This window comes from Rhinolophus sinicus, chromosome 15 (assembly GCF_057876585.1).
Source record: "Rhinolophus sinicus isolate RSI-liver-muscle chromosome 15, RSI-T2T, whole genome shotgun sequence".
Taxonomy (NCBI): domain Eukaryota; kingdom Metazoa; phylum Chordata; class Mammalia; order Chiroptera; family Rhinolophidae; genus Rhinolophus; species Rhinolophus sinicus.
In genome coordinates, this window is record NC_142515.1 from 27,379,553 (window position 1) to 27,403,653 (window position 24,101).

Consider the following 24,101-nt stretch of genomic DNA (forward strand, 5'->3'; position numbering starts at 1 on the left):
CTCCCACTGACATGCCAATATCAATCAAGGCTCAACTACAACAGGAGAGCACACACAACCCATACAAGGGACACACCTGGAACACCCAGCTCAGGAGACTGTGCCACTGGGCCCCCAGGACACCTACTACATAAGGACATTCTACCAAGACTGGGAGACATAGGAGCTCTACTTAGTACATGGAAACAAACAGAGGCAACCAAAATGAGGAGACAAAGAAACATGTCCTTAGTGAAAGAATAGAACAAACTCTAGAAAAAGAACTAAACAAAATGAAGACAAGCAATCTACCAGATGCAGCATTCAAAACACTGGTTATAAGGATCCTCAATGATCTCAGGGAGAACTTCAACAGAGATAGGAAACATAAAAATGGAGATAGAAAACATTTTTTAAAAAGTAAGAAATGAAGAATACAGTAACTGAAGTGAAGAATACATTAGAAGGAATCAACAGTAGATCAGATAAAGCAGTAGACTGAATCAGTGATTTGAAGATAAGGTAGCAGAAAACACCCAATCAGAACAGCAAAAAGAAAAAAGAATCCAAAAATAATGAGGATAGTTTAACGGGCCTCTGGAAAGACATCAAGTATACCAACATTTGCATCATAGGGGTACCATAAGGAGAAGAAAGAGAGGAACTGAAAACCTACTTGAAGAAGTAATGACGGAAAACTTCCCTGAGCTGGCAAAGGAAATAGACATATAAGCCCAGGAAGCACAAAGAGTCCCAAATGAGATGAACCCAAAGAGGCCCACACCAACACACATCACATTTAAAATGCCAAAGTTTAAAGATAAAGCGAGAATCTTAAAAGCAGCAAGAGAAAATCAGTTCATTACCTACAAGGGAGTTCCCATAAAACTGTCAGATGATTCCTTAGCAGAAACTTTGCAGGCCAGAAGGAATTGGCAGAACATATTCAAAGTGATGAAAAGAAAGGATCTACAACCAAGATTACTCTACCCAGCAAAGCTATCATTTAGAATCGAAGGACAGATAAAGTGTTTCCCAGACAAGAAAAAGCTAAAGGAGTTCATCACCACCAAACCAGTATTACAAGACATGTTAAAGAGACTTCTTTAAGAAGTTAAAAAAAAGAAAAGATAAAATATATTAATAATAAAATGGCAATAACTGCATATCTATCAACCACTACTTTAAATAGATTAAACACTCTAATCAAAGGACATAGGGCAGATCAATGGATAAGAAAACAAGACCTTTACATATGCTGCCTACATAAGACTCACTTCAGACTGAAAGACACACACAAACTGAAAGTAAAGGGATGGAAAAAGTTACTGCATGAAAATGGAAACAACAACAAAAAATCTGGGGTAGCAATACTCATACCAGACAAATAGACTTTAAAACAAAGGCTATATAACAAGAGACAAAGAACCCAGTAATTCCACTACTGGATATTTATCTGAAGAAACCCAAAACACTAATTTGAAGACATATGCACCCATATGTTCATTGCGACATTATTTATAATAGCCAAGATATGGAGGCAGCCTAGGTGTCCATCAATAGATGAAGGATAAAGAAAAAGTGGTACATATATACAATGGAATATTACTCAGCCATAAAAAAGAATGAAATCTTGTCATCTGCAATGACATGGATGGACCTAGAGGGTATTATGCTAATTAAAATAAGTCAGAGAAAGACAAATATGATATGATTTCACTTATATGAGTGGAATCTAAAAAACAAAATAAATGAACAAACAAAAACAGAAACAAACTCATAGATACAGAGAACATTTTGATGGTTGCCAGCTGGGAGGGAGTTTGGGAGATGGGTGAATAAGGGGGAAGGAATTAACAATTACATCTCCATGGCTATTTTGTAATTATTTGGTAGTTACAAAATAGTCCTGAGGATGTAAAGCATAGCAAAGGGAATATGCTTTAATATTCAATATTCAGTTAATAGTCAATGATAATTATGTATAATGTCACAGGGGTACTACGTTTATCGGGGTGATCACTTCACTGTTATGTAAATGTATAATTACTATGTTGTACACCTGAAATATAATATTGTATATCAATGGTAATTGAAAAATAAATTTTTTAAAATTAAATCATATTGTATGTCAACTGTAATTGAAAACTGAAAAATTGTTTAAAAAATATTGCACTGTATATCTTGGCAGTCTTCCTCCTGTGCATAATTAGTGTCTAAATTATTCAGTTCTTTTTAACAAAATAGGTCTTTATTGTTGAACTTTATAACTTGTTTTTCTCTTAACAATGCTTGTTTCTCTTGTTTGGAAATTCTTTTACAATATCATTTGATTATTGTTTCATGTATGGATATACATTACTTTAGGTTATTTCCAATTGCTCACTATTACAAACAATGCCCTAATAAATATCCTTGTGGGTACATCTATATACACATCCAGGCTGCTTTACTTTGGGTTAAGTTCTTAGAGTAGATGTGCTGGGTCAGAGTGTGGACATTTTTAAGGCTTAAAATAAACTTTGCCTTTTGGTATGTGAGAAATACACCCCTGGTTGGGTACTCAGGAGTCATGGCAGGCCTTCCAGAATCTATCTTGAGGATAAACTAGGATATCATGCATAGCATATTCTTGACATCTAGGATCATTTTACATATTAGGATGCATCATAAGATACTGACAATACCTGACAGTCTCTAACCTACAGAACTGTCAACTTCAAGTGGTTCAACCTAAGAAACACATGTGTAAAACTGGAGAAAGTATTATAGGTGAAGAAATGGCCAAAGAGTCATTGCCTTTTAAACATTTCTCAGTTTTGGAAAAGCCATCAATCAGTACAACCTGCTTTAATGTGTAGGCCTAGCTGTGCTTCTGCTGAAGGGGTTCAGAACAGGCCTCCTCAAAATTTGCCACTTCAGCATGTGAAACAAATTATTTTGAGCTGAAGGCAATTGAGACCCTGCAGGCTCACGAGAAACTCTTATGTCTCCCTTAAAAAATTTAAATTAGGGCCTTGCCCAATATAAAGGTTATTACCAGAGATAACTTTTTGTGACCTACCTATAGGGCAGAGCAAACATATAATTACTGAATATCTGCTCTTCTTATCATCCTGAGAAATGACCTCCCTCCTCTCTGAAGCCCTGACATGCTTTATCTCATCCTTACCTAAGAATGACATATATGCCTCATTTTCACCTTCTGTCTCTGTACCTCTCATGTATGTGGGGTCTCTGCCTCTCTCATGTTATGTGGGGTTCCCATATGTATGTATATAATTTGGTTCTTTTCTCTTGTTAATCTATTTCGTGTCGATTTATTTAAAAGATTAGCCAAAAGAAACTATAAGTGTAGAGGAAAGTTTCTTTGTCCCCCACACTGTCAGCCTGGTTAGATGGGTTGGGGTGAGTCAAAGTGAACCCCAACTGGGGTATAAGAAGGACTCAATCACTGGAGTCCACTGAAACCTGTAGAGAAGTACTACTGTGAAGTAGGATTTTGGAGAGAAAATATGTAACCAGTTAGGTTAAAAAGAAGTCAGAGAAACTTCAGGAATGCTTCAGGTGTATGAGGGAATGCCCACGGGTGGTGGCTCTCGACTAATGGTAAAACATTTATAGCCCTAAAGGGAAAACGTATCTGAAGGACACCATCTTCTCTCACGAAAGAAAGGTACAGTGGTACCTCGGTTTTCGAACGTAATCCATTCTGGAAAACCATTCGAGTTCTGAAATGTTTGAAAACAGCCGACAGCTAGGCCTCAGGATCTTGCACTCAGCAGAAGCCACGTGACATGTTCGACTACCGAGGTGTGTTAGAAAACCAAAGCATTTACTTCTAAGTTTACGGCATTCATAAACTGAAATGTTGGTCAATGGAGACGTTAAAAAACCGAGGTACTACTGTATCTCTAATTGTTCAGCGATCATGCCCACAGATAAATTAGAGAACTAGCTTGGCATAAGTGGGAGCCACAGAGTTTGCAGGAAAAAATTATGTCATCAAGGTCCAAGGAGTCCTACAGGACATCAATAACAAGAGGCATAAATGTAACAGGAAGCATGGTATAAAGGAAAGGGGTCTTTTAAAAGGCAGAGGAGTTGTACTCCAAAACTCACTCAGCCACCAACCAGCTGTGCAGCTTGGGCACACTCCTTCTCAACTCAAGACTTCAGTGTTTCTGTCACTTACATACTACTGTAACTTGGAGAACAATTTGGAAATTCTGCTTTTAGGAATTTATCCTAAAGAAATCTTCAAACATACACTGAGATCCATCCACAAGCAGTTATTTATAATAGTAAAATATTTGGAAACTTCCTATATGTTCCACAGAAGGAAATGGTTAAATGAATATATGGTATATGTTCAAATGATGGAATACTATATGTAGCCGCTAAAAATCATATGATAAAAGCCATTCAATTTTCATGACAAATTATAAAGTAAAATAGAAGACAGCAATCAGTATACATAACATAGCCCCAAGTTTTTAGACCATAAATAATAATAACAAACAATAAAAAGTAGGAGAATAAGAGAGACTGGGAACTTACATGATAAAGAGTTATGAGTGGTGAACCTACAGAGAACTAATTTTCTTATTTGCTCTTTATATACTCCAAATTTTCTGTAATAAACTTGTATTATTTGTGTAATTTAAAAAGATAGCAAATGTAATTATTTTTTCTTAATTTTTATAAGTTTACTTGAGCCAAACTGATGACATATGCTGGGGAACAAGATCTCAAATGCTCCCTAATTAATTGTATTTTAATGAAGAGATTTGAGAAGACTCAAATTCCTTCCAGGACTAACATTCATTGAGTCTTTTTGAAATGTCAAATGCAGATGCCTAGACCAATTTAAATTGTGATTTCCTACTCCTACACGACCCTACTCTAGTTCTCCCTTAAAGTACAAAGTCCTCCAAATTACTGGGTTTTGCAAACAGATACGCCCTCTGAAACCCTACGACAAGTCTGGGGAATGCAACGGTAGGTAAGGGCCTAGGGCTCGGGCTGTCTTCACAATCCAAATCCTGGAGTGAGCTCCCTGAGAAAAGCACATACCGTGTTTCCCCGAAAATGAGACCCAGCTGGACAATCAGCTGTAATGAATCTTTTGGAGCAAAAATTAATATATGACCCGGTTTTATTTTACTATAATATAAGACCAGGTATAATATAATATAATATAATATAATATAATATAATATAATATAATATAATATAATATAATACCAGGTCTTATGTTAATTTATGCTCCAAAAGACGCATTAGAGCTGATTGTCCGGCTAGGTCTTATTTTCGGGGAAACATGATAAGTAAAAAACCCACTTCCTGGCTCTGTAGGGATTCTGGGTTTTCTCTGACAGAAAATGTTTGCAATCTGGACAGCCTGTCAGCACCAGTGGTTATACACCTTTTCCTAAAAGTTTCCATTCCTAAAACACTTCACAGGTAGCTGATGGTGGAGACTGTAAATAGGATACACAGAACAAAAATAGGCTATTTCTAGCTGTAGTGAACATTTGCTGTACTGTCTGCCAAGAGTCCATTTCCCCTTCTGGTACTAGAGCTCTGAATTTCCTTTGAGGAACCATGCTTCCCTCTCACTCAGTCATGTTCTGCAGATGTCACTGCGTCCTCCTTAGTTCTGGGACGGAGGAGGGGAATGGGGAAGGGAGGAAAGGAGAAGCAATAGGATGAATTCTAGTGAGAATTTTGCCCCCAGCACTCCATCAAAAGTGCTCTTATTAAGATCACCATCCGTCTCCACTGTGCTAAATGTAATGGTCAATTCTCAATTTCACCTGATTTGACCCATAAGCAGCATTAGACCCAGCTGACCACTTCCTCCTGAAATAGTCTTTACTTGGCTTCCAGAACACAGTACTCTTCCAGTTTATCCCCTTCCCCTCACCCCAAAATTAGCTGTCCCTCTCTCCCTCTCACCCTCTCTCTCTCCTTGAATTGTTTCTCCTCTTGTCCCCAGCCTTTAAAGTTGGCGCATCCTAAGGCTCAGTCCTGGAAACTTCTTTCCTATCTACACTCATTCTCTTAGTGATTTTATCCAGTCTCACTGAGTTTAAGCATTACCTGATTACCCAATTTTGTATTCTCAGCCCAGTCTTCTCCCCTAAACTCCAGACTTGTATATCCATCTGCTCAATTCAAAATCTCCAGGTCAAACAGGCATTTCTTATCAAACAGGCATCTCAAACCAAAAACGTTCACAACTGAGATCCCGATCTTCTCACGCAAACCTGTTCCTCCTGCATTCTTTCCATCTCAGCTCGAAGCAATTCCATCCTACCAGTTTCTCATAAGGTCCAAAACCTTGGAGTCAGTTTCCTTTTCTCTTATTTCCCACCCAGATTCAATCAGAAAATACACTTGGCTCTATCTTCAGAATAGATCCAAAATCTAGTCACTTCTCACCACTTCTACTGCTACAGCCGAGAACTGGACACAATCATCTCTCACGTGTATTATTGCAGTTTCTCTCCTTCTGGCCCTTGTCCCTTTTCAGTCTATTCCTTACACAGCAGCCAGAGTGATCCTATTAAAACTAGTGAATTGGATCAAGTCATTCCTCTGCTCAAAACCACATTGGTTTCCCTGTTTCACTATAAGTAAAAGCCAAAGGCTACACAGTGAGTGGCCTGCAAAGCCCCAGAAGGTCTGTTTCAGCCAAACCCACTTCTCAACTCTCACCTCCTTGCTCTCTCCAACTCAGCCACACTGGCTTCCTCGCTGTTCCTTAAACACTGAATTTCTCCTCAGGACTTTGTATTTGTGGGCCCCTCTGCCTGGAATGTTCTTCCCAGAGATAGCCACACAAATGACTTCTTCATGTCTTTAAGGTCTTTCTTCAAAATCACCTTCTATCTTACCATCCTACCTAAAATTGTAATCTCCCAACACTTATCTCCCTTCCCTGCTTGAAATTTCTTCTTAGTACTTATCATCATATAATATACCATATACTTTACCTTTTTTTTTTTTTTTTGCTTATTGTCTGTCTTTCCCCAGCCATCCACCAGAACATAAGCCCAATGAGGTTAAGGATTTTGTTTTGTTTCCTGCTGTATCCTCAGTGCTCAGAACAGTGCTTGACACATACTCTGCTCAACAAATATTTGTCGAAGGAGCGAGTCTATCTCCCTTCTGCTGGCTCTTTATCCGTCAAACCTAAGCAAGCTCATTCTAACCTTAATCTTCTTCCCTTGATCCAACTCAAATCTCAAGTCAGCTCTCTCCTTCCCTCCACTTCTTCCCACCAACTCACTTCCTGAGTTATCTAAGCTCAATATTCCTACTGTCTTAACTTCTGCTCTTTACCCTCTTACTATGGCTAAGTATGCTATTAAATCTGTTTTCACCAAGGACACTTATAAGCTCCAAATTTCCAAACACAATCACCATATTGTACCATTAGAGTTTATTGAGTTTTTGCTGGGGGTGGGGTGCATAAAGAGGCTGTGGGTAGGAAACATTATAAGCTGCATCCCAATTCCCAAACATACAGTTACACTGTGGGGCAGGGGTAGCGGGCAGGAGGGGCTAGGCTAGAAGAGGAGAAAATAGACATCTATTCTTTTTTTTTTTTCTTGCCTATTCTGCAACTTTGGTGCTTCTTGAAACCAGTCTAAAAACATCCTCTTCCTTGGCTATGAGGTGCAGGCTCTCTCTTCATCTTTTTCCTATCTTTCTGGAAAGTCTTTCTGAATCTCTATTCTTAAATTCTTCCTCTTCCCATCCCTTTGTTAATGTTGGTGTTTCCTTAGGTCCCATTGTTCATCCTCTTTTGTTTTCATTCTCTACACTTTCCAGGATGATTTATTCATGCTCACACTTTCAACCACTAGCTCCATGTTCCAACTCCAACTCCCATTATCTGTCAATGTCCACCAGACCTCTCTAAGCTCCAGACCCAAATTTCCAGCAACCAACAGAATATCTCTGCCTTGATGTCTTATAAACATCTTGTATTTAGCATGTGCCATAATGAACTCTCCCTCCTCCCCTGCCAAACCTATTCCCCCCCTCCCGCCATTGCCAGCCTTATATATAAACATTTATTGACCTAGTCATGCAAATCTAAACTTGAGGGTGTCTTGACATCTCCCTCTCCTTACCTCCCAACAAACTACCTAGCCCTCTACCTCAGACACTGCCTCAGAAATAGTGTCTAAATCCAGCCCCTCCCATCCATCTCCCTGCCACCAGCCCCTAAATGCCTTAGGTGCAGGTCCTCATCGTCTCTCACCTAGTGGAGTATAGCAGGAGCCCAATACTAGGTCCTCCCATTGCTCACCAACTTCTTGGCTCACTCCCTAGACTGCTGCCCTAGTGCTCTCACAAAGCCAAGTCTTACGACCACTAGATATGATGACAGCGTAAGTGAAAATACTTTGCCACACTCTCCCACATTCTTGTGAAAATCTATTTATCTGTACCCTAAAAGAAACGGTTCTTTTTCCCAAAATTAAATGCTGATGCATTAGAATTAAGAAATAGCACTAACGGCCAGTATCACCTCTTCTCAGACAAGGTAGCATGACCAGGGCCAAGTAAGCAGAGTAAGACTTAGTTGGCCCTCCCAACACCCATTAAGTTGGGAACAACAAAAGTGCACTACGGGAGAAGAGCAGCAGAATGTGATGGGAACCCTGGGAAGCCCTGGGTTTGTTGTTTTGTTTTGCTTTTCTTTGTTTTGTTTGTGTGTTTGTTGTTGCCTCTGGGAACTGGCAGCCATGTGTCTACTATGAGTATAAAGCGACCTCACAACTGATCTCCAACAAAAGGCATTACTCAGGCAAGGCACTAAATGGAAGAGGAGCTCCCTCCCCAGTTCAACAGAGGTTTTCTCTCAGTGAGGGAGAGGCAAAAGCAAGAAGAGGGGCCCAGAGAAGGGTCTCTCCTAAAAGCCTTTATGCCTCTAGACAACAAGGGGACAGACGCCTGATAGTCATAGCCTCTCTAGCCTCTGAAACATGACAATATGGCAACAGGGCTTTTGCCGTCTTTCCCGGTTCCAATGTTTTTTTTGGCTAGAGAATTGTCTTCCCACACAGAGAAGGGGAATCTAGCATTTGGTGATTGCATTCTTCCAGGATCCAAACAGAATGTGAGGGAGCCAAGGCTAGACCATGAATTTCCAGCCATCTCCAACACTGGAGTGGGATAAATCTCCCCTAATGCTTCCTTAAATAGTTTTAGAATAAGGTAAAAAACACATTCACTTGCAAATACATACAAAAGGAATTGCTTTTCTTTCAAGGATAAGGCCTTAGACCAAATAAATTTTGCAATCAAGTAGAGAAAACAATAGAGGAAAAGCTTGTCTCCAAAATAGATATGATGCAGTGATGAGAGGGAAACATTTCTTTGTTTATTTTTTTTAGTTAGATACAAGAGGATGTTGCTGTGAAAAGAGAGCAAACTAAGATTTAAAAAAAAGACTTCATGGAAACTAAAAACACTGTAACTGAATGAAAGTTTATATTGGAGATAATTGAGGAAAACTGAATCAGTGATGTAGAGCACAATCTTATGGAAATAACCTCAGAATACAAAGAAAAATAAAAGAAGGAAGAAATGAAAGGAAAGGAGAGAGAGAAGACAGAAAGGGAGAGAAAGAAAAAGAAAGAGAGAAAGAAAGAGAAAGGAGAGATTGGTCCCAAAGATAAGAGATCCAAATAATAGGTCCCTGAAGAAGAAAAGCAAACAAAGCAGAAATACTGATCAAAGTTATGACAAAAGAAATCTTTCTTGCTCCTAAATATTTCTTGCAAAAATCTATGAAAGGAAGTCTATCATGAGTTGTCTTATTGTGAAAATTATAAATATCAGGAATAGAGAACAGAAAAAAACATTCAAAATGAAAAATAGTTGTCCTCAAACTTCTTTATAGCATCAGACTTCTCAACAGAATGAAGGACTATTTCCAATTACTTGAGAGGGATAAGATTTCTGTATTTAGACAAGTTACTATCTTACTATACTGATGCCCTTTCTAAAAAATTACTTTGGTATTCCTACCAGATCATTATGAAAGGAACCAAAATTAAGATCTCAAGAATGGGAAAAGGCATAGTGAGAAAAGAACTATATTGAAGTCAATTAAATTCATGGAGTGGTGAGTTTGATTATTAATATCTAAATAAAAAGTTAAAACTCTGTGAAATAAATGACTAAAAGAATTTTCAATATTGGAATTCCTAACATTGTCAGATTATATAAAATAAGAAAGGAAGACACAGGGAAGTGAAAAGCATAATATGACAAAACATTAAACACCAGAGAGCAAAACAAGAATGGCAATTATAATAAGTGTGAACTAAATTCCTCCATGAAAACAGACTCAAATTGGGTTTAAAATGCCAGTGTTTTACAAAGGACACATCGAAAATAAAGTGAAAATTCCAGCTGACTTTTTTGTAGAAACTGACAAGCTGATCCTAAAATTCATATGGAAATTCAAGGGATCCTTAATAACAAAAACTATCTTGAAAAAAGAAAATAAAATTGGAAGCCTCATACTTCCCGATTTCAAAACTTACTACAAAGTTATAGTAATCAAGACAGTGTGGAACTGACACAAAGATAGACATATAGATAGATCATGGAATAGAACTGAGAGTCCAGAAATGAACCCTCACATTTACAGTCAACTAACTTCAACAAGGGTGCCAAGAAAATTCACTGGGAAGAAGAATGGTCTTTTCAACAAAAGATGCTGGGAGAACTAGATATTCACATGAAGTTGAGCCCGTCTCATATCATACACAAAAATTTCTGAAAGTGTATCGAAGACCTCAATGTAATGGCTAAAACTATAAAACTGAAGAAAACATCAGTGCAGATCTTCATGACGTTGGATTAAGCGATGGTTTCTCAGATATGACACCAAAAACACCAGCAACCAAACAAAATATAAATAAACTGGACATCGTCAAAATTAAAAATGCGCTGCAAACAACCCCACTGTAAAAGTGAAAAAACAACACACAGGATGGGGGAGAATTTTTGCAAGTCATATATATCTTATAAGGGACTTGTATCTAAGATATATAAATAACTCCTACAACTCAATAATTAAAAAAAACCAAACCAATTGAAATAGGCAAAGGATCTGAATGAACATTTCTCCAAAGAAGATACACAAATAGCCATTAAGCACAAGAACAGATGTTCAAAATCATTAGCCATCAAGGAAATGCAAATCAAAGCCACAGATACCACTGCACACTCATTAGAATGGCTACTATCAAAGATAAGTATAGGCAAGGATGTGAAGAAATTGGAACCCTTACACACCGCTGGTGGGAATGTAAAATGATGTCGCTCCTTTGGAAAACAGTCTGGCAGTTCCTCAAATGGTTAAACGTAAACATATGACCCAGCAATTCCACTTCTAGGTACACGAGTATATTCAAGATAAATTAAGAACGTAGGTCCACATAAAAACTTGTACATGAATGTTTATAACAACATTATTCATAATGTGAAAAAGTGGAAACACCCCAAATATCCATCAACTGATGAATGGATAAATACAATGTGATATATTCATACAATGGAATATGTGATATGACATGTCCAGAATAGGCAAAATGACAGAAAGTAGATTGGTGTTTGCCTAGGGCTATAGGGGAGACGGAGTTGGTAGGGAGAGAATGGAAATGACTGCTAATGGATACAACATTTCTTTTTGGGGTGATAAAATATTCTAAAATTGAATGTGATGATGGTTGCACAATTCTGTGAATATACCAGGGGTACCAAAAAAAGATGACTTGTGTTCATCTTTTGTTATGGGTATATATTGAGTAATACAATTTTAATCCAGTTTTTCCCGTTCTTAAAGCGTGTATACATTTTTTTGGCACCCTGTGTACTAAAAAAACCTGAATTGTAGACTTTAAGTGGGTGAATTATATGTTATGTGAATTATACCTTGAAATAATAAGATTAACAACTACGAGTTTGACTCTCAACTTCAACAATGACTAATGGAGAGACTTTCATCACTTAACTACTCATTCTTCAGTTTCTCATTTGTGAGATAGAGACAATAAACAGCACCAACCTCAAATAGTTGTTTGAGAACTGAGTGACTATCTGTAAGGTGATTAGAACAGTGTGTGGCCCAATATATACCATAAACCTGTAGGTTAATTAACTAAAGCCACCACCACTTCCATGTATTACAAACTTACTGTATTGGTTTCTGATGTCTGCTATAACAAATTAGCATAAATCCAGTGGCTTAGAACAGCACACATTTACTCTTTTATGTTCGAGAGGTCCAACCAATGTCTGAAATCAGTTTCACTGGACTGAAATCAAGACATCTGTAAGACCAGTCTTTTCCACCTTCTAGACTGCATTCCATGCATTTAAGGCTTGCGACTCCCTCTTCCTATTCAAAGCCAACAGCACAGCATCTTGCTTCAGTGGTTACAGTGTCTTCTTCTGTGTCATCTCCCTCTTCTAGGGACATTTGTGATTGCATTTAGAGCCCACCTGGATAATCTCCCCAGTTCAAGATCCTTAATTTAATCACATCCCCAAAGACTCTTTTCCCATATAATATTCATAAATTCTAGGGATTAGGGGCCATAATCTTTGCAGCCTACCATAATTACTATATCAACCAAAAAAGAAAAGAAAAAAAGAAAAAGAAAGTAAATCTATGAAAAAGTCCTTATGATTATTTCTAAGCTCGCCAAAATAAAGCAATAAAAAAAGAGATTAATCAAAAGATGGAATGGACGACATTTTACACAGCTTAAATTAGAAAATATGAGTACTGCACTATTAATTTCTATTTATCAACCCTTGTTCACCGGAAAATTTTTGGGTCCTCCCTACCCTACCTTTTCAGTGCAATGCCTAAAAAAATTATTCTGCGGATGACACATCGCTTCAGATGCCTTTTTGTGCATATGTCTGAGTCTATATCCACTGAGCAATATTGCTCCAATTTTATGGTTCGGAGATTTTGACCAACACCTATGTACTAAATCCTGCCATTCAGACCCACCTCCTGGCTCTGGCCTCCTGGAGTCTGCCATGGTATTTGGGAGGGAAAGGCTTGGTAATTTTCACTCACACACATCCATTCCATGCCTCCTAAAGTTAGGTAGCCGTACAAGGCTCAGCTGCCTAAGATGCAGTCTGAGAATTTTATCTCATATTCTTTTATATTTCCCAAGACTTCATTGCCTGGGACTTCTTCTTTGCGTCTACTTTACCTTCTTTTTATATTCCCAACTCTCCATCACTACCTCCCTTTTCTAATAAGCCACAATAAAAATGATTCACATCTCATTTTTTTCCAGGAACTGAAATTCTCGTAGGTATCAATAAAAGTATGCAAAAGTAAATGCATAGATACTATTATTTCACAAAGGAGAAAATTATGGTTGGGGAGGGATTACCATATCATTGAAATGACTGGATAGATTTATAAATATCCAATTTTATATCTTAAAAACAGAATATATCTTATTCTCAAGTGTTCGTAGATTTATAAAAATCACTGTATGCTTAGGTATAAAGACATCTCAGAAATTATCAAGCCATATTCTCTATTATGAAATAAAATAAAAATTAAAATTAATGATTTAAACAAAAATAACAATCATTTGGAACTTAAAAAATATATTATCCTGCATTAAAGAGACGATAAAAAAGCAGTATCGAACTACTTTGAGAACTACAACACCACAGATAAAAATGTATTGGATCCATTCACAGCTATAAGTCTCTGTAGAAAAACACTAAGAGAAGATTCGGAAAAACAATTGCAAATATGGCAGAAAAACTTGAATATCTTTATTTTAGGAAGAGCTCATATAAATTAATTTAAAACATAAAATCCAAATAAGTAATAAACAGGCAAAGACGTAAACACACACTATACAAAAAAAGAAGCACATTATGTGAAAAATGTCCAAGTTACTGGTAATTAAAGAAATACAAACTAAAACAACATCAAAGTAATAAAATTATTCTAAAAACAAAAACACCAAAACTGTCAGAAATGCAGCAAAACAGGAACTGCTTGTGGGAGCATGAAGGGTCCACCCTTGGGGAAAACAACTTGGCAATAGCAATCAAGGACTTGAAAAAAGCATTTACAAATTTTAACCCAGTAATTCTACTTCCGGAATTCTATCTTCAGCATACAACCCTACATATGGAAAAACTTCATGCACAAAGATGTATATTGGGAATGGAAACAACCTAAATGTTCAATAACATGGGGACTGTTGTTAATAAATTATGTGACTATAAAAATTATGCTAACCAGGACGATGGGAAATAAATATTTAGTAAACTAAGATGGAAAATACCTGTACTTGACTGCTACACTAAAAGCCAGGCTTTCAAATTGTACATAGATGCAACCTAATGATCACAACACTGTCTCATAATTTGTCAGGGTCCTAGTCAAGCAAATGCTAAAGGAAGAGAACCCAGGCATAGTAAAAGGAACTGCAAGGAAATACACGAGTATTGTCACAAATGATTGTTTTTCTTCTGTCCCCTAATCTATACTTTCATGTTTTCTTTAAATGGGCATGTGCCATATTACTTACACCCTCACCAGACAGAAAGGAATTGTACACATTCGTCCTATGAATCAAAAGGAAACACCTCTTTATGTAGGGCGGGTACTGCCACTGTTCCTGGGTCTCCAAAGTTATTTTGATATTCTACCCTGTTTCCCCGAAAATAAGACATAGTCGACAATCAGCTCTAATGAGTCTTTTGAAGCAAAAATGAATGTAAGACCCAGTCTTATATATTATATATTATATCTCATATTATAGTAAAACAAGACTGGGTCTTATATTAATTTTTGCTCCAAAAGCCGCTGATTGTCTGGCTTGTTCTGATTTTTGGGGAAACACGGTAGCACAAACATTGCAGGATGGAAAGCATGTCAGGCAAACTCTCCCCTGCCTTCTTTTTTCCAACAACTTCTTTTTTCCTCATAATTCCCTCAACCTTCCAAACCTAAAGAAAATTCCATTGGTCCTCTCTGCACCCACTTTGCTTCTCTGTAACTGGGATGAGTCCCACCTTCTGCAGTGTATAGACAATGCCCCAGGCACTCTGCTCCCTGTCTCAGAGCCCTGAGTCCCTTCTACCCCCAGTTCCCTGGCACCCCAAACACCCAGCAAAGGGTTCTGGAGGCAGCCAAATGTTCTGCTCTCAGGTTGGAGGCAGCGAATGAAAGCAGCTTAGAGAAACTTGGAGCCACGGAGAAAAGGTGGGGAGATGTTTGGGAAACCCAACACAAGGCCTTTCTGTGTAATAATAGTTTGTGTGCGATAAAGATTTAGACTTGTTTCTTGTATGGCAAATTGGGGACCTCAACTTCCTGTTCTGGACATATATTGACTGACTGAATGAATGAATGAATGAATGAGTGAATGAATGAGGCTTCACATTATCCTGCAATGACAGAGCTGATCAGTGACTCAAAGTGGTGGCTTGGGGGGAGGGGAGAAGTCGTACTGGGGGAGGGCTTGGTCATTTGGTACCAAAATAAGCCCCGAGAGTAAGGCATTGCAATGACCCTGTAACATGGCTAGTCAAAGTGCGGCCTATGGATGGGGAGCATTCCCCTCACTTGAGAAATGGTAGAAATGCAGAATCTCAGGCCTCACCTTAGAGCTACTGGGTCAGAATCTGCATTTTAACAAGATCCCCAATGATATACATGCATGTTCAAGTTTGAGAAACACTGCCTTTGAACACACACACACACACACACACACACACACACACACACACACTCACCAAGACAAAGCTAGCACCTCTGCTCTTCTGTACTTCCATCAAACCATCAAGGGGTTTGATGATTCTTCAAACCCTCAATTTGAAGAATCAATTTTTCTTCAAATTGATTGAATTTGAAGCAAAATTCAAGGCTGCCCTCAATTTTTGCCTCACTTCAAACTTTTTCAGGGAACAGAGCTCACAAAGAACAGAACCTGTCTGATTTGTCCCAGGTCTCATGTTCTCTCTGCACAGACTAAGCCCAGCGCCACCCAACTCAAAATAGCAGGTGGGATTACATGCCACTGTAACACCCTTAGGCACCATCACTGCTTAAAGACAGTGCAGAAACAACCAAAAAGACAACACAAGGAAGAAAACACTCTTAAAATGCAGTTTAGGGGGCAGCCGGTTAGCTCAGTTGGTTAGAGCGTAATGCTGGTAACACTCGGGTTGCTGGTTCGATCGCCGCATGGGCCAGTGTGTGCTGCGCCCTCCACAACTACTAGATTGAAACAACTACTTGACTTGGAGCTGATGGGTCCTGGAAAAACACACTCAAAATAAATGAAAAATTTTAAAAAAATGCAGTTTAGACAAGTGAAAGCAAGACCAATCACCAACAGGCATTTGTAAAAACTATTTACCACATGTGCCTAATGACAATCATGATTAAGGAAATCATTTAACATGCTGCCAATTACTTTGTAATGGTTTATTTGATTACATGACTGGTAATCCCAAACTCATAGTCAGGGCTAAACTTTGGACTTCTGCCTTCAAATCTCTAGGACGGACATGTAAATAGGTTCCTTGTTTGAAATGGAAAAGTTGAAAGAGCTTCTTACTCTTAAGTCTAGGCTGTGGCTTTGGAGAAGAGAGAAAAGGTCTATAAGCACTGCTGGCCCAGGGAAGGGCTTATTGTGGGCGCCAGACTCTACTCAGCTTTCTAGGACCAACCCAAGTGTCCCATCCTTGGAGAAGTTTTCCCAGAAATCATCACTCCCTATTCTGTTTCCCACAGCATTTTCTTTAGACTTCTATTGCAGCTCTTAGGGAGGTAAGAGAACTTATGCATTAGGAACCCAGGCTAACTATATGAGTCTAAATTCCCCCTCTGCCTATTACTAGCTGTGTGACCTTAGCCACGTAACTTCCCTTCACAGCTGGAAGATGCAAAAACCTGTATCACAGATTTATTGTGAAGATGACACGAGATAATGCATATAAAAATTACAGTGCCTGGCACATCATAAATACTCAATCAATGTTAGCTATTATTAGTAGCACTTCACAAAGTCTGGCTTCAATTAGAGTTGGTTGTATATATGTCTGTCTTCCCCACTAGACCGTGAGCAAACTGTTTATATCCCACACATCTGGCATAGGGACTTACAAATGGTAGACACATAATAATATTTGTCAAATTGGTTTGAAGGTATGCCAGGAAAAGGAAAGGGAGGGTGCTAGAAATAAATTTAATGTTCTTTATGATGTTATCCAGGATCAACCTCTATAGTGTTTGTTTCTCTTCTATTACTAGAGTACATTATCTTAGACTATGCTATAAAATGGGGCTGCAGGAGACACTATTTCCAGAACCAGATGTTTTGGTCAGAGAGAAGGAGGTTGTGTGTGCTATGCGGCATCTGAATCTCCAATTGTCCCCTGGCTGAGGGGGGAGTAGGGGCTGAAGTTCAGCCAGAGCTAGACTGGCCAAACTGGGTGCCCTGGCATGGGGTCATATCTACTCTAAATATCACCCACTTACTAGGGATGCATTTTGTTTTTCAGTGTATTCACCTAGAGCGACGTCTTTATAGATGGTACAAAAGACCTGTATGTTCTAGTGGAAATGCTACAGCAAACTCAAAGGTCCCCTTTTAGTGGTGGCCGGTTAGCTCAGTTGGTTAGAGCGTGGTGCCGGTTCCATCCCCGCATGGGCCACTGTGGGCTGTGCCCTCCTTTAAAAAAAAAAGAAAAAAAGTCCCCTTTTAAACCAGCTTCCTGACTCTTGGATTAATGTCGACTAACATAATACCTAGTTTACTAAATACTTATTAAGTGCCCATTATATGCTAGCCATTGTTCTAGACACTGCAGATCCAAAGATGAATAAAGAATTACAGTCGGGGGAAGGGGAGGCAATACAGTGGGCAGGAATGTGAACAAGTACAACAAGCCACCTTCGGCATTAAGTGGTGAGATGTTGTAGAAACATCCAAGACAGAGCCTCATTTAAGGCTGGAAGGGTTAGAGAAGGCTTAAAGGGGAAATTAGCAACCAAGATGAAACTTGAAAGAGTGATCATGACACCTAACATTTACTGAGCACATACTACATGCATGAGACCCTATTCTGAAAACCTTGCATAAATCCCTCATTTAGTTCTTACAATAACCCTATGAAGTAGATATTATTATTCTCTTCATTTAACAGATGAGGAAACTGAGGCACACGGTTAGTGAATAGTGGAGCTGGGATTCAAACCCAGACAGCTTAGCTCCAGACTAAAGTGGCAGGAGAGAGCAGATAGGCCTTCAAGGCAGAGTTAAGAACTCCTTGCAAACAGTCTGAGAGAGGAAAGAAGCAAGGTCTTTTCAGGAACTGAAAGTGGCTGGGGGTGGGGACAGAAGTTCAGAAATGACTGGGCTTGCTCTGCAGGTTAGAAGGGAAACCAGATCCAGGGGATTTCTGATCTAGTCTAGCTGTATGATTCTTGTCACCTAGCTCCTCCTGGCCTTACTCTCTCCCTTATGTAAAAGGCAACAATGACAATACCGGGGTTCTGCCACAGAGAAGGGTCATGAGCGCCAAATGAAAAAAAAGTATGTGAACCAGATAGGAAGGCACAAATGCCTTCCCAGACTTGAGATGTCATCAGTATCATTTCCCCCCTGGCTTCAAGGATGTGCAAACCCAGAATTAACGGTGTCAGGGCAGTAGTGAGTCTCTGGAGTGGAGCAGCAGTGTGCTGGAGAAAAGCCCACGAAAGCTGCGTCCAATCACCAGCCTGAAAATTCACCACTTACTGTGGATCCCAAGGCAAGAGAGTCTCCTCATATCTCAGCTCCATCATCTACACAGTGGGAATGGGAATGTAGCATTCATTTCAAAAGTGGATGTGAGGAATAAATAACACGTGTAACATGCCGAGAACAGCTCCCGCAGAGGAAAAGGCTTCGTGAACGTTAACCGCTGTCCCTATTACCCTTATTAAGCAATCTGTTGCTTACTCCTCCCATTCCTCCGTGTTCTAGGTGACAGAAAACTTGTGGGGATATTAAAAACTAGAGATAATGGAAGAGGTTTGCAACCCTACACACCCACACTGCTGCTCAGATTCTTCCTGGTTCCCACCGGCTGGCAAGCAGCGGGCTCTCGGTCCAGGCAGAAAATGCCCAAAAGAGGTAAAAGACAGAGCTTGCACAGCATCTGTGCAAACCAGGCTGCTCTTGTAGTTTTTAGACAAAATCTAAATATAGTCAGTCAGATATGCCTTGCTTTTTAAAGATAAAACTGTTCTTCTCCTCCACTCCTTCTTTCCATCCTACCCTCCCCACCACACACACACACACACACACACACACACACACACACACGCACACACGCACACACACTCCCCAACACACCCCAGGAAACTTTCAGTCTTTTGCAAAACGTACGCTGGGGTCCTGTTGTGACAGCCTCTTGCCACATAACTTCTCTAACTCCCTGCAGAGAAGCCTCTGCTAATTTTACAACAGGAAAGCACGCAGGAAATTCAAGAACAAAACAAATCTAAACACGGTGCCCAGCATCTTCAAGCAAATACGCCGAGGTACAGACCCGAAGCAAGATGACTCTGGACTGTAAATGAGGCAGCTGCCACTTAAACTGCAAGTGGACGGAAGAAGTCATTTGCCTCTAAAAAACCAGATCTGAATACAAATGGTAATGAATATTCATGAGTCCCTTCAGCTGCCTCAGGAGCCACCCTTGACTACAAGCGCGGGGCTTTGCTTCCTAAAAAGTTTCCCAAAGTTCTTTCTCTGCCTCCTCTCCGGAGGAGAGGGTGGGAAAGTTCATTTAGGGCTTTTTGCCTCTTGTTCTTTCAAGTACTTGCTTTTAGTCTGAGCGTTTGGGTTTTTTTCCTCTTTTTTTTTTTTTTTTTTTGGTTTGTTCTTAAAGGATTCGGATCAAATCAATTTCGCTCTTACCCTTTACATCTTCCATAATTGGCAGCTTTTGTTTTCTTCCTCTTTGCTCTTTTTTTTCAGCCTCTGCTTGCTGTGGTCCGTTTCAGCCAGAGAGGTATTCAAGTAACAGAGATATAACCGACCCTCAGGCTCGTGGGAGTGGCTAAATTAGCCGGCCCCATTCGGAAGCAACCTCAGCCCCTGTCTTTTGCATTGACTAGGAACGACAGATTGGTCGAGAAGTCTAGCTGCTCATTTCCCTAAAAGCTACAAGAAGGCTTCCCGAGGTTGTGACTTTTGGTATTCTTGAAACAACGTATATCTCTCGCGCACTCTCTTCCTCTGTTACAGAAATCCATTCTCCCCCCCTTGAAAAATGTATCCTGGCTGCAAGCAAAAATGCTATTTACTTGTAAGTTTTGAAGCCAGAACACATGAAACTTGTTACCTTGATACCCACTGGGAAAAGTGTGGGACGCAAGGACAGTGCTTCCTGCACCATAAAGCTGATCAGCTCTCGTCCCCTGATAAGCGAATCCCTTTACACGGCTTATTAGACCTGAAGAAGAGCAACGGATCACCCAAGCGACAAAATCGGTGGCAAGAGAAGTCGTGTTACTGGACAGAAGGAACCATAGAGGAGGCTACTTTCTGGGAACAGCTCTCTAGCTGCAAGTGGTCCATCTCTTTTCCTAACTCTGGTCCCCTGCCTCTGAAGTGTTCTGAGCAGGAAGTGCCACACCCAGGCTTTGCCAAGATAATCCAAATGCAGATGAGAGGCTAACCAAAACATTTTAAAACTGTGTATACAAAGTTATTTTGAAAACAGGACAAGAGCTAACCCACCAGAGTAAGGTAAGTCCTCAAGTTCCAAGACTGCCTGGGCAGCTTTTCCAGGTGGGTGTCAGAAAGCTTAGCATTTTAGGTTTGAAAGAAACCTCAGATATCTATAGTCTAACCAAGGTTAGACATGTGGAAAAGTGAAGCACACACTCACATTTACACAGAAAGAGAGCAGGTAGCTGTTCTCTCTTATTTGCTACCATGCTCCCAGTACCTAACAGTTTTTCCCACTGTGTAGGCTCCCAGTAAGTATTTGATGAGTAGTTGACTTAATGAATGAATAGCAGCAAAGCAGGACCATAGGTCTGGTTTCCTGATTCCTCATTGATGCTTTTTCTACGTTGCTCCTCCAGCATGAGAATTTTTATCCAAAGACAATTCTAAAAACCAGTAAATTTGTGACCATTGAAGATTGTTTTTGACTATGTAGAAAATATATGCTTAATTATACAGTCATGCATCGCTTAATGATGAGGCTACGTTATGAAAAATGTGTGGTTAGGCAATTTCGTCCTTGTGCAAAAATAGAGTGCACTTACACAAAACTAGATAGTATGCCCTGCTCCACACGTAGGCTGTGTGGTATAGCCTATTGCTCCTAGGCTACAAGCTTGTACAGCATGTTACCATAGAAAACAACATAAGATTAAATCAAGCACACGAGAAAATGACACAATCGAGACGCTGTAAACACGAGACGTATGAGGCTGCTGCCAGTGTACATTGCATACGGTTTTATAGCAAACCTTTTTTTATAAGTAGGAAGAGTACACTCTAAAATAACAATAAAAAATGTAGTATAGTAAATACATAAACCAGTAACACAGTTGTTTCATATCATTGTCAAGTATTATGTACTGTACATAATTGCACATGCTAGATATTAATACATGTACTTTTACACACCTGGCAGTGCAGTAGGTTTGTTTAGACCCCCATCACCACATACACATGAGTAATGAATGCCTTGTGCTACAATGTCTCTATGACTGGGAGGTTACTAGGCCATAGATAGATAGGAAGTTTTCAGCTCTATTGTAATCTTGTGGGACCACCTTCGTATACATGGTCTGTTGTTGATCAAAACATCATTATGCAGTGCGTGACTGTACTTTCGATAGCACTTTAGTAAGGGCAAAGGCTGTGTTTTTCACTTTAGGCATCTCTGTTGTTATCTTGCCCAGTGCCTGGTACATAGTATGTGCTCAATAAATGTTTGATGTTTTAAGAAATCTGGGTGTGTACAACAAGACTCTAACTTACTAAATGGTTCATAGTTACAGGATTTTGCATTTATAATAACAACTAATTACAGTAAATGAAAAATCCAATGGACGCCCTCTCTAGAGCCAGTTCAGACTCCATCTCTAATAAAGAATACTGGTTTGATATTTGTCCTACTGTAGTAAAATTGTTTTTAAGTAACATAATGGGATATTTGGAAAAATCAACAATTTTTATAATGGGTTTATGACTGTCTTGACATCATTGTTTTGGAGAAAAATTGGAAAAAGAGCATGTCCACCGAACATCCTGTGAATTAGAGAATGGTAAAACAGACCGTCAACGCTAGAAGAAGAAAAAAATGATCAAGGGGAAGATCCAGAGTGAGTGAGGGGTTAAGTGAAAGAAACAGGCCAACATCTGAACATTGTCAAGGAAAGCCATGCTTTGGGCACGGGGGCTACAGTTCTCTATTTTCAAACAAAATTAAAATTCAAAGATTCCTCTGATGTTATACTTAGACATCACGTCGTCGACGAAAAATTACTTTGACAATTGACTCAATCTCTTTCAATTTCACCAAGAGAACTTGTCAAGAGTAAAGTACCCAACTTCTGGTTCAACCAGAAGAGGCAAGATCTAGTCCTTCATAAAAATTTGAAGTTCATCGGAGTTGAATATACTGTAGTAAAATTATGGGTTTAGCTCCCACGTCATATTTAATGAACCTTTTGAGATTTGATGCTTTTATGGTAACATGCTCTGCACTACAATTTAATTATATTTTCTGGTGTTCACACCCTCCTCTGCATCATGAAAACACTATAGTTAAGTAAGTGTTACTTCTCATTTATCCAAGAATAATGGGGTTTTTGTGCATCTTTTTAAGGGCCCGAGAATTTATCTTAATAAATCCTATTTCTGAACAAAAAAATACCATTATTTATATTATTACTATTATTATTTGGAATAGGAAGTAAAAAATAAAAACTGCACTCAGGGAGATGGAGGGACCAGTTAGAAAGAGGTGAAGATAGCCATCTTTCTTTTAATGATAAAATGGTCTTTGATAAATTCTTAGAATGATTGAAGTTTCATTTTTTTCTATCTATATCTTCACTCTCTCTCACTTTGCTGCCCAGATGATCTTTGTGAAATGCATACCTGGTAATGTCATTCCTTGGCTTAAAAAATTCTAGTCTCCTTATCACCCATAAAATAAAATTCACATTCCTATCATGGAATATGTAAGGTCTCTCTCTACCTCTGTAGACTCCTTACCTGCCATAGGTCCTTGCACCTCAGAAACGAATTTTAATTCCAAACCCATAGTTCTTTCATGACTCTGCATTTACATAAGTTGTTCCCTCCACTCGGCATGCTCTTTCCCCTCTTGGTCACCTGGTGCTGCTACATACCCTTCACCATTCAGCTTAAGTATCTAGTTCTTGTGAGGCTTTGCCCGACCTCTCTCCACTCCTCCCCCAACTCTCCATAAACATAGCACTGACCCACAGAAGAGATGTCAATCAGATTATCATGATGTTTTACAATCTCATTTATGTCTCAGACCATAAACCTTGGAGTCACACTTGAATCCTCTTTTCTCACTATCCAAGTCCAATTCTTTAGCGAATTACTTGGTTTCCATCTTCAAAAATCTATCCAGAACCTGACCTCTTCTCATTACTTCCACTGCTACCACACTGGTCCAAGCCACACCGTCTTTTGCCTTGTTTATTGTGATACACTTCTCCTAGATTCTGCTCTTAACCCTGTTCAGTCCATTCTCAACCCAGAACCCATAGTGATGCAGTTAAAACAACACAAAAGATTATGTCATTGCTCTGCTCAAAACCCTCCAATGGCTCCCATCTCATTCCAAGCAAAACTAAAGTCCTTTTCAATGGGCCTGCTCCCCTTCATCTCTCTGACTTTTTTTTTCTACTACTTTCTTACTAGCCTTGAGTCTGCGCCTGCTGTTCCTTCTGCCTGGAATGCTGTTCTCCCAAATATCCACACAGCTCATTCCCTTATTCCCTATAAGTCTTTACTGAATTATTACCT

General features: G+C 39.2%; 1 protein-coding gene across 1 annotated transcript in view; it reads right to left on the bottom strand.

The window, feature by feature from the left end:
- ENTPD1 (ectonucleoside triphosphate diphosphohydrolase 1) overlaps nt 1-20,173 on the bottom strand; it is a 95,755-nt gene extending 75,582 nt beyond the window's left edge. The window contains exon 1 of the mRNA XM_019724764.3: nt 19,989-20,173. Within this exon, the coding sequence (XP_019580323.3) occupies nt 19,989-20,004 (16 nt within the window). The 5' untranslated portion in view covers nt 20,005-20,173. The remainder of the gene's footprint in view (nt 1-19,988) is intronic.
- Between the last annotated feature and the right edge of the window lie 3,928 nt (nt 20,174-24,101).